The sequence below is a fragment of the Camarhynchus parvulus genome, chromosome 28, assembly GCF_901933205.1.
Source record: "Camarhynchus parvulus chromosome 28, STF_HiC, whole genome shotgun sequence".
Taxonomy (NCBI): Eukaryota; Metazoa; Chordata; class Aves; order Passeriformes; family Thraupidae; genus Camarhynchus; species Camarhynchus parvulus.
In genome coordinates, this window is record NC_044598.1 from 2,113,547 (window position 1) to 2,123,880 (window position 10,334).

At 62.5% G+C, this 10,334-nt stretch overlaps 1 protein-coding gene across 1 annotated transcript; it reads right to left on the minus strand.

Annotated features, from left to right (window-relative positions):
- Positions 1 to 3,139: 3,139 nt before the first annotated feature.
- Positions 3,140 to 10,326, minus strand: PCSK4 (proprotein convertase subtilisin/kexin type 4). The gene is made up of 15 exons (XM_030966958.1): positions 10,126 to 10,326; positions 9,641 to 9,745; positions 9,074 to 9,169; positions 8,357 to 8,485; positions 7,270 to 7,340; positions 7,078 to 7,166; positions 6,325 to 6,497; positions 6,043 to 6,255; positions 5,138 to 5,238; positions 4,749 to 4,852; positions 4,535 to 4,652; positions 4,244 to 4,414; positions 3,924 to 4,048; positions 3,600 to 3,719; positions 3,140 to 3,528 (listed from the first exon to the last, which is right to left on the minus strand). Exons 1-15 carry the CDS (start codon positions 10,324 to 10,326, stop codon positions 3,140 to 3,142), a joined length of 2,205 nt encoding a protein of 734 aa, XP_030822818.1.
- Between the last annotated feature and the right edge of the window lie 8 nt (positions 10,327 to 10,334).

Sequence of the window (10,334 nt, forward strand, 5' to 3'; positions counted from 1 at the left end):
GAGGCGCCTCCACCCTATAAAAATGCTCCCTCCCACCCCCACCCCACGGTTAATTTGGGGCTGCTGAGGAGGAGGGGTTGTCCCTGGTGGGGTCCCATCCATGGCGGGTTTGGGGGCCACCCCACGCACAAAGAAACCCCCGAGGGAGGAGCAGGGGCTCTCCACCCCGAGGGCTGCGGTTCGTGCTCGGGCCGAGAGCCGGCACAGAGAGGGGGAGCGCGTCCCGCGGGGGTGGGCGCGGGTCCCCGGCTCCCCCAGCACGCCCGGCAAGGGGCGCCTGGTGCGGCGGGGAGCCGAGGGGAGCCCCGGGACCGCCCCGCCCGGCCCGGGGGAAAGCGGTGAGCGCGTCCGTGCCCGCCGAAATCCCTGCGCGGGCCACGGGGCACAATCCCTGCGCGGGCCACGGGGAAATTCCCTGCGCGGGGCACGGGGAAATCCCTGCACGGGGAAAAATCCCTGCGCGGGGCACGGGGGCTGCCCTGGCTGTGCTGACCGGACCCCTCCCTGCCCCACAGACCCTGCGGGACCCCCAGCTCTGCCCGGCTCCTATTTCTCGGGGCTGCCCGAGCTGGAGCATCAGGACCCTGCTGGCCCTGCAGCCCCCAGCCTGTGAGTGTGAGGGGCGTCCCCATATCCCCCCGATATGTGGGGGGGTCCAACAACCCCCCCAGCAGCGCTGACCCTCTGCCTTTCCCCTCCAGGCCGAGCCCTGGCGCTCTGACCCCTGCGCGGGCACGGAGGGTCCGAAGGAAACTGCAGCACACCCTGGTCCTGGAGCTGGTGAGCTGGGTGGGGGTCTGGGGGGCTCTGCAGGGGCTGGGGCTGACCCTGACCCTGTTCCCTGTGCCCAGGATGGGACCCTGCTCTACTCCTCCCTGCTCGCCCACGGGCAGAAGGATGCCACGGCCACCTTCACCACGGACTTCCAGGCGAGTTCCTACAAGGTGGGTGTTGAGCTGTGATTTGGGGCCGTGGGTGAGGTGGTGAGGTGGCTCTTCACTGCCACCCCGTGTGGCCTCTGTGCCAATGTCCCTTGTAGCTGAAGGGGCTCTGAAATCCCGTGGGTGAGGGGTGAGGGGTCCTGCTGAGGGCACTGAACCCCCCTTGGGGCCCCCCTTGCTGTCAGGATGGGGGTGCCGGAGGTTTTCCAAGATGCTGTTCCCTCCCAGGTCCACGTGAAGCTGCGTCCACACGTGCACGAGTTCTTGGAGAGCCTTTCCAAGACCTACGAGGTACCCAGAGCCCCTGGGGTCTGTGGGGTGACCCCTGGGGGGTTTGGGGTGACTCGAGCAGCCCATGCAGGGACCTTCACCCTCTCTCTGCCAGATCTTCATCTACACCACTGCCAAGAAGGACTATGCCAACAAGCTCCTGGAGGTGCTGGACCCCAAGAAGAAGCTGATCAGGTGATGGTGCTGGCAGTGCCCTGCTGGGCACCCCCTGTGTGCCAGGGCGGGGTCCCCACAGCTCTGTCTCTCTGCCAGGCACTGCCTCTCCCAGCAGGATTGTGTCTGCTCCCAGGGCTGCTACTGGAAGGACCTGACCCAGCTGGGCAGGGACCTGGCCAGGACGGTGGCCCTGGACTACACCATGCAGGGCTTCCCTGCCCAGGTAGGGCAGCGCTGCTCCCGGGGGGATTCACGTGCCCCGGTCCCCGGGGGCTGTGCGGGATCCAACCCTCTCCCTGTCCCCTCCCCAGGCTGCCAACTGGATCCAGGTGCCACCGTGGTCTGGGGACCCTGAGGATGAGGAGCTGCTGCGCCTCATCCCAGTGCTGGAGCAGCTGGGCCAGGCGGTAGGACGTGGGGATGGGGACAGAAAAGGTGATATGGGGATGGGGACAGGAAGGGGACACAGGACATGGGGATGGGGACAGGAAGGGAATGGGGACGTGGGGATGGGGACAGGAAGGGAATGGGGACGTGGGGATGGGGACATGGGGAAGGGGATGTGGGGATGGGGACAGGAAGGGGACATGGGGCATGGGGATGGGGACTGGAAAGGGACGTGGGGATGTGGGGATGGGGACAGGAAGGGAATGGGGACACGGGGATGGGGACAGGAAGGGAATGGGGACAGGAAGGGGACACGGGGATGGGGACAGGAAGGGGACGGGCGCTCTGGCACAGCCTGCCCCTACCCCGTCTGTCTCTCCCTGTGCAGGAGGACGTGCGCCCCGAGATCCAGCAGCGATTCCAGCCCCACCAGCTGCCCACTGAGGGTTAGGCCAGCCTGGGGAGCACCTCTAGGAGAGGCCTGGAGAAGCTGTGCTTGAGGGCATGCAGCCCCTCATCCTACACACCTGGGCTGGGTGGCTGTGCCAGGACTCTCCCTTGGTGTTTGCAGGGATCCCAGCTCATCCCTGGGGGCGTCCCCGAGGAGAGCCCCTGCCTTTGGAGACAAACTCCATCCTGGCTCCCTCCTCCCCCTGCTCTGGAAGGTCCAGCCAAGGTTTTCACGGGTCATTATAAGCTTGGAGAAAAGTCTGGCTCTGCCCTTAATTCCCAAAACTCTTCAGCTGAGCAAACACACGGTGCTGGGGAAGGGGGTGACACAAACCACCTCCCCAGCGTCCTGGGGCAGTGCAGGGTCCTGGCACGGGGCTGGTGCCCCTGGAAGGGCCCCAGCTGGCAGCTTTCCCTGTGCCATCCATGCCTGGTGCCACCGGTGCCACGTGCCGGGGCACAGCTGCCACTGTGCCAGTCCCCGTGGGACGGAGTGGCTGGGGGTGCAGCCACACCAGGACCGCCTTTTTAAGGCCTAAAGCTGCTGGTGAGCAGGAACTGGGGACACTGGAGGGGTTCTGGGCTGGACTGGAGGCCTCGGCTGCCTCTGCTGTGCCGGAAGCCACACGGGCGCAGCTGTTTGGGGACATGTCACAGCTCGTCCCTCTGCGCCTGGGAAAGGGCACAGGGCTCTGCCCCTCCGGGAATGTCCCTGTCCCCAGGGGCGTGGGAGGAGCCACCACCACTGTCCCCTCGCACAGCTGGGAAGGGGAATCCATCACTGTCCCCTCACAGGCACTGCTGGGAAGGGGAATCACCCTTGGAGAGGGCGGCTGGAAAGGAAAGGCAACAACCGGTTTATTTGGGGAGGCAGGCACGATCCCAGGCTGTCCCTGCAGCAGCCCAGGCTGGTGTCACACTGTCCTCCTGGCCCGGGGACAGCACAGAGCTCCTTTGCCAGCACGGAGAGCCACCCTGTAGGTGGGGTACAGCACCCCTGCCAGGAGCAGGCTGCTGCAGGCCAGGACAGTGACAACCACCAGCTCCCTGCGCAGCCTGGCCGGGCTCGGGGAGCCCTCTGCGGGCTGCTGGCAGGTGTGGGTGATGTCCTGGAAGGTGTGGCCCGAGGGACAGGACGTGCAGTTGCTGGCCCGGGAGCCCTGGCAGGTGTAGCAGGAGGGGTGGCAGCTGGCACACACAAGGGCGGTGTCCCTGGGGGTGGCACTGCGGGTCTGGCCGTAGTAACGTGGGGGGCAGTAGGACAGGCAGGAGCCGTGGTGGGTGTACAGGGAGCTGCCACAGTCTGTGGAGACAGGCTGGGGTGAGGCCCTGGGGACCAGAGCGTTGTCACTGTCCCCCCGAAGCCTCGCTCACCCTCGCAGGCTCCCTGCTCGTCCCTCCTGAGGCACTCGTCGGTGGCAGTGGCTGCGGAGCGCCTGGCTGGCATGTCCTCATCCGTGCCGTGCAGGTGCAGGATGAAGCTGGTCAGCTGGCCTGGGGACAGGAGGGACAGGGGGCTGCCAGGTGAGGCATATGGGGCTGGAAGCTTTGGCATTGTGTCCTGCTCCTGGCCCTGTCCTCAAAGCCAGCACAGGAGGACTCATGGCCAGGAAGGAGAAGCCAACAAATTGCCCATCCAAGGTGGGGAAGGAAGAATGACCAAGAAGAGGGTGACCCCAGTAAAAACGGGGCACCCACCTGTGTTCTCAGCATCACCCCTGTTCTCCAGCCGCAGGGTCCAGATCCCCTTGGGATTCTCATCCCAGAAGTGAGTGGACATGAAGGTCCAGTCCTGGTAGCCGTCCTGGCTGGTGTCGTAGGGGCTGGAGGAGGAGAGCAGAGCTGGGAGTGCCAGCCCAGGGCCCTGCAGGGGCAGGGTGTGACCTGAAGGGTCACCCTGTGCTCGCTCTGAGGGGACACTCCCACGTGGCAGGGGTCCAGAGGAGTTTTGGGCCCTTTTTGGGACTCTCCAGGCCCTGGGGTGGCCGTGGGAGCCCCGGTGCTCCCTCTGTCCTTACCGCACTGTCACCAGCGTGGACGTGGTCCCCATGGGGCTGCTCAGAGCCACCACCAGGTCCCCCCTGCGGCTGTAGCTCAGGGACAGCTGCACCTGGACGTGCTCCAGGGAGCGGATGCTCTTGGAGCAGGAGGAGGCATCCGTGGAGATGATGAGCCTGGAGCCGATGTCCCTGCCCGAGGACAAGCTGCAGGTGAGGATGTTCCCTCCCCTGTGGCCTCCAAGCACAGCAGACCCACTTTTTGGGTTCCTGTGCCTGTGGGAGGCTGGACTTGGGGTCACTGTCTCTTACCTGGGGACCTGGACAGCCTGGACTGAACATTTCTCCTGGGGCCGGGTCCCTGTCCACGTGGTGGCCTCCTGCACCAGCAGCCCCGCGTCCAGCAGCCCATAGCCATAGTAGTGGCTCACTGGGACACAGGTGACACCCAAAAAGGGACCTGTGAGCTCCTCAGTGCCACCAGGGGCTGCTGGAAGGTGTTTGAGGGGCCGAGCCCTGCACTCACCCCTGCGCCCGACGCCGTTCTCGGCCCAGTCCTCTGCCTGCAGGTGAGCGGGTCTGGAGGCCCTGATGATCAGGTGCTGCAGGTCACGCCAGGTCAGGGCTGGGCTGGAAGCAAGGAGGATGTGGACAGAGGTCTGGGTTGGTTTTTAAGGGGGGGATTTGGCTCTTCTGGGGTGGGTAGAGCAATTTTTTGGGCCCAAGCTGATCCCCCCACGACCTCCTTCAGTGCCAAAATGAGAGAGCAAAGAGCTCCAGAGGACAGACCTGCTGCTGTCCCATGGCCCTGGGGCAAGGCCACGACTCTGCACCCCAACCTTCCTGCTTCCCCTCCCCTTTCTCCTCCCTGCTTGGGCACCAGCTCTCCTTGGGCAGTGTCCCTGTGTCACCTACTTGGCCTCCAGTGCCAGGGCCACCATGCCTGCGGCCAGCGGGGCCGAGGCCGAGGTGCCGGTGTGTTTGTCTGTGCAGCGGTGGTGCAGGTCAGTGGTCACCTGTGGGGGGGGACAGAGGGGTGTTCGGGGAGATGAAACAGGAAAGCCTTATAAATATGATTGCCTGGCAAAAGATTTTGAGAATATGGAAACTATAAGTGAGATTGAAATGAAAGCAAGCTTTGAGATCCTTTAGTTACTGAACAATGGGAAAACAATGGTGTGGCTGGCTGAAGGTGATCCCCTTTTGATCAAACAACACCCTCTGCTTGCAGACAGCTCCAAGGGTCCAAGCAGACCCTACAGCTTGGCAGAAGGGGCCCAAAGAGGAGTTTTTAGGGTTTAAAATATAACACAGTATGGTAATGTAATGATTCTTATAGGCTGTATGGAAATGCTATAGGATTTGTATATTGTACTAGATTGGTTAGTGAGAATTAGAATATTTGACACAGAAGAAGATTTATTGTATTGTAATGGGAACCTCACTCTTACCCCTTTTACTCTCTTACCCTCTCATCCTCTCTGCCCCTCTCTTCTCTCAGCCTGCTCTGAGCTGTGGCTGGCAGCTCCCAGCAGGGCCCTGCACCCAGGCCCTTTGCAATAAACCCCAAATTCCACAACCTGGCTGCAGAGATCTCTCTCTGTCCATCCTGACCATGCTACCCCCTGAGACTCCTACAGAGGGGTCTCAGGACTGCTTCCAAAAAAGCTCCCTGGGGTTGAGCACCTTGAGTAAATTCTCCTTTCAGATCCCTTTGAGCTTTTGGGGCTCTACACAGACACCAAGCTAAGGAAGACTGGGACCAGCCCAGCCTGTGCTGGGATCTGTGTCAGCCCTGGAGATGCTGTTGTGACACTCACAATCTGCACCTTGCTGGTGGTCCTGCTGCTGTAGGTGGTGGTGAGGATGGCAGGGCAGCTCTCGCTGTAGAGGGGCCGGTGCCCGTCCCCCAGCACGCTGCCCACCGACACCGTGTAGATGCTGTTGGTGTACCCGTCGCAGTTGCAGTTGTCATAGTTGGTGCCACCGTTGCCTGAGGCCCAGATGAAGATGGAGCCGAGCCCACCCCGTCCCTGTTGAAGAGGGGGGTGATCAGGGTGTCCTCGTGTCCCTTGTGTCCCCAAGGCCAGGGCTGGGCTTACTTGGACAACTCCTTTGTAGAAAGCAGCCGCAGCCAGGACTCCAGGCCCATCCACTGTCCTGCCATCGTCCTCAGGGCCCCAGCTGGCGCTGTAGATGTGGATGTACTGGGGCTGCAGGCTCAGGGCCTGGGCCTCCACTATGTCCATGATGGAGCCATCCAGCATCCTCACACCTGAGGGCAGGCACCGAGCAGCCGTGGCCGAGGGGTGGCAGCACCCAGGAGAGGCTGAGGTGGCTCCAAGGGGACAGGAGCCGCGAGGGGACAGGAGCCACACACGTGCCACCCCGAGGGCAGGGCCTGGGGACACCTTGCCAGGCCCCCCCAGAGCTTCCAGCAGCTTTCACATGCTCCTGCCCTAAGGAGATCAGCCCCCCACGGGTCTGTGCGCTGCCATGAGCCACTTCCCAAAGCTCCTCGTTAAACCTTTTGTAATTAAGCCCAGGGAGATTTTAACCCCCTTTGCCACCCTCACTTCCACAGCAGGGCCTGAGCCTGCTGGGTGCTGGGCTGAGCATCAAATCCCTGATGTGGGGCAGCACTGACCCTGGGCATCCCTGTAAAGCCCAGAGCATCCTCATGGGGGGCAGCACCCACTCTGCCACCCCTGTAAAGCCCAGAGCATCCCTAAATGGGGCAGCACCCACCCTGGGCACCCCTGTAAACCCCAGAGCATCCCCCTCTGGGCTCCTGCATCCCCACAGCGGGGCTGGAGTGGATTTCCATCTTCCCTCCCATGGGAGCGAGCTCTCACCTCCGATTTTGGCGTTGTAGGCGACGCCTGCACCACAGATTCCATTGTTGGCTACAGCTGCCACTTCCCCTGCACAGCGTGTCCCGTGCCTGGGGGGGGACAGAGTGACCCTGTGAGGGGTGGGGGGCCTGGGACAGCCCCCCCAGAGCTGACCCCCCCAGTGTGGGGAGCTGGGCAGAAGCCAGCACTCACCAGTTGCTGTCGCTGTATCGGGGCTGGGGATCGGGGTCGTTGCTGTTGAAGTCGTAACTTGCCAGCGGGTCCTGTTACAGAGCGAGGCAGTGGCGTGTCCCCAAGGGCCCTGGCAGGGCTGTGACAGCTCGGCACAGGCGCCTGGCACCGAGCCTGGTGCTGGCACCGCCTGCCAGCCCCGGGGACAGCGGGGCCCCTGCGTGCCCGGCTGTGCTGGGAGCTGGAGCTGAACCGAGTCCTGAGAGGGAGGGGAGCAGCAGCAGGGGCTGAGGGAGCTGGGAAGGGGCTCAGAGGGAGAAAAGGAGGAGCAGGGGGCACCTTGTGGCTCTGCACAGCTCCCTGACAGGAGGGGACAGCCAGGGGGGTGGGGCTGTGCTGCCAGGGGACACCAGGACAAGAGGGAGCAGCCTCAGGGTGGGCCGGGGGGGGACAGCAGCAGGAATTTCCCCATGGAAAGCGTGGTCCAGGGAGGTTTGGAGTGCCCATCCCTGGAAGGGCTGGAGGTGGCACTCGGTGCTCTGGGCTGGTGACCTGGCACAGGTTGGACTTGATGACCCTGAAGCCGTTTTCCAGCCTCAGTGACTCTGGGGTTCTGCACAAAGGGGTGAAAGCAGCACAGCTTTGCTGTTTCCCTGGCAGACCCCAGTGCCCTGACCCTCGCTGGCCACACAGCCCCAGGAGAGCAGCCAGGAGCCACGGGCAGGGCTGGTTGTGTTCCACACCCCCAGAATTTCCTTTCCTTTCCTTCCCCGTGCAGCACAGGAGCCTTTACCAGCTGTACTGGCTTGGCAGCTTGCTGTAATTACACCTATTTGGGGGCTCCAGAGCGTGTACAAGTTCTAACATTTCCTCCTCAGTGTGAGATTGCACTGAGGGAGGCTCCAAACCTTGGATCCAGCTCTGGAGACACCAAAATCCCTCCTCACAGTGCCAGGGTGAAGGAATTGACCCCCCAAACTCCCTCCTCACAGTGCCAGGGTGAAGGAATTGACCCCCTGAGCTCCCTCCTCACAGTGCCAGGGATGGGGTGAAGGTTTTTCCCCCCCTCTCCCAGGAGAAGCAGCTCCCTGGACACCCCCGTAGTTACGTAGTTGGCAGCCAGGTCGGGATGATCCTTCTCCAGCCCATCATCCAGCACAGTCAGCACCACCCCCAGCCCTGTGTAGCCTCTGCTCCAAGCCGTGAGGATGTTCAGGTCGGGGTGGACGTCGTTGTTCTGGAAAAAGAGATTAGATTTGATTGGCAGGGGTCACCTCAGAGTGCTGCTGCCTCATCACCGCCGGTGTTAGCTTGGTTTGTGGCCTGAGAAGGGCATTGGCAGTGCTCAGGGAGGGATCCTGCCCCTCTGCCCAGCCCTGGAGGCAATTCTGGGGTGCTGTGCCCTGCTCTGGGCTCCTCAGGACATGGAGCTCCCAGAGTGGGTCCAGTGGAGGGTCGCAAAGTTGAGGAAGGGGTTGGAGCATCCTGGCAAAGAAAAGCTGAGGGAGCTGGGGCTGCTCAGCCTTGAGAGGGGCCTGTCTGCAGGGAGGGCTCAGGGCAGGGCCCAGAAATGGCACCAGAGGAACCAGGGCAGGGAGTGATCCCAGGAATTCCCCCTGCACAGAGGGAAGAACTTCAGTGTGCAGTGAACAGACAGCAGAGGGGCTGTGGGCTCTCCCTCCCTGGGGATATCCCAGAACAACCCAGAGCAATCCTGTGCCCTCTGGGATGGTGCCCAGCAGGGAGGTGGCACTGGATGTGCCACTGCTCCCCCTCCATCCCGCGACTGGGGTGGGGATGAGGAGGGGAAGGAGCCCGTTCTCACCATGTACCACTGCTTGGGGAACCAGGGATCCGTGGGCACCACACCCGCGCCTCTCCTGGAGCGCCTCTTCAGCGTCTGCTGCTCAAACCACAGCACCTGGGCAGGGAGCAGCGCTGTGGGTGCCGGGCAGGGCCTGCCCACAGCTCTGCCCCAGCTCCCCGCACCCTCCTCTGTCACACACATCGTTTATGAAAAATCCTTTCCTTGGGATTTTTCCTCCTGAGAAGCTGAGAGGCCTCAGGAACAAAATGTAAACAATGGTTATCTGCTGCTGTGGAATGCAACAGGTAGATTTTTGATTAGCTTATGTTGGTTGTTTCTAATTAATGGCCAATCACAGTGAGCTGGCTCGGACAGAGAGTCCGAGCCACAAACCTTTGTTATCCTTCTTTCCTTTTCTATTCTTAGCCAGCCTTCTGAGGAAATCCTTTCTTCTATTCTTTTAGTATAATTTTAATGTAATATATATCATAAAATAATAAATCAAGCCTTCTAAAACATGGAGTCACATCCTTGTCTCTTCCCTCAACCTGAGACCCCTGTGAACACGGTCATGCTCCTCCCTACCTGGGGGTCCCTGGTGAGCCGCATGTGCCACCCCCAGTGCCTGCTCAGGGCTCTCTGCCTGGTGCCGCGGTGGCTGAAGTGGTAGAAGGGCTCTCCCTCCATCACCTGCGGGCACAAAGAGCTGCTCTGAGCTTTTCCTGGGGGCAGCTCTGGAGGTCAGGATGGTAAATTCAACACTACAGCGCAGGACAGGCAGAAAGTGTCACTTGGGGACAGAATGGAGTCCTGGGGAGGACTGGGTGCCTTTGGGGGTCCCTCAAGCATGCTCAGCCCGGCATGCTCTGAGGGTGGGGGGACGCTGGCACAGGATTCCCAGATTCCCAGCACGTGTTTGAGGGGAAGTGTTGGACGGGGCTTGGAGCAACCTGGCCTAACGGAAGATATCCCTGCCCATGGGATAACAAACAGTGGCCACACAGGGCAGGTATGAGCGAGAAGACCGGACCAGGAGCACACGGGATGAGCTGGGCCCGCCCAGGCCGCACCTGACCCAGGTAGAGCAGCCCGTGCCGGCGGGCCAAGTCCCGAGCGTCCCGCAGCCCCGCCGCCACCCGCACTGCCCAGCTGCTCAGGTAGACGCGGGGGGGCTTGGCGGGGCCCGGAGGGGCGCTGGCGGCCACCACGAGCAGCGCGAACAGCACCGGGAACAGCGCCAGCGCCGGGCCGGGCCCGGGCCGAGCCGCCATGAGGCCAC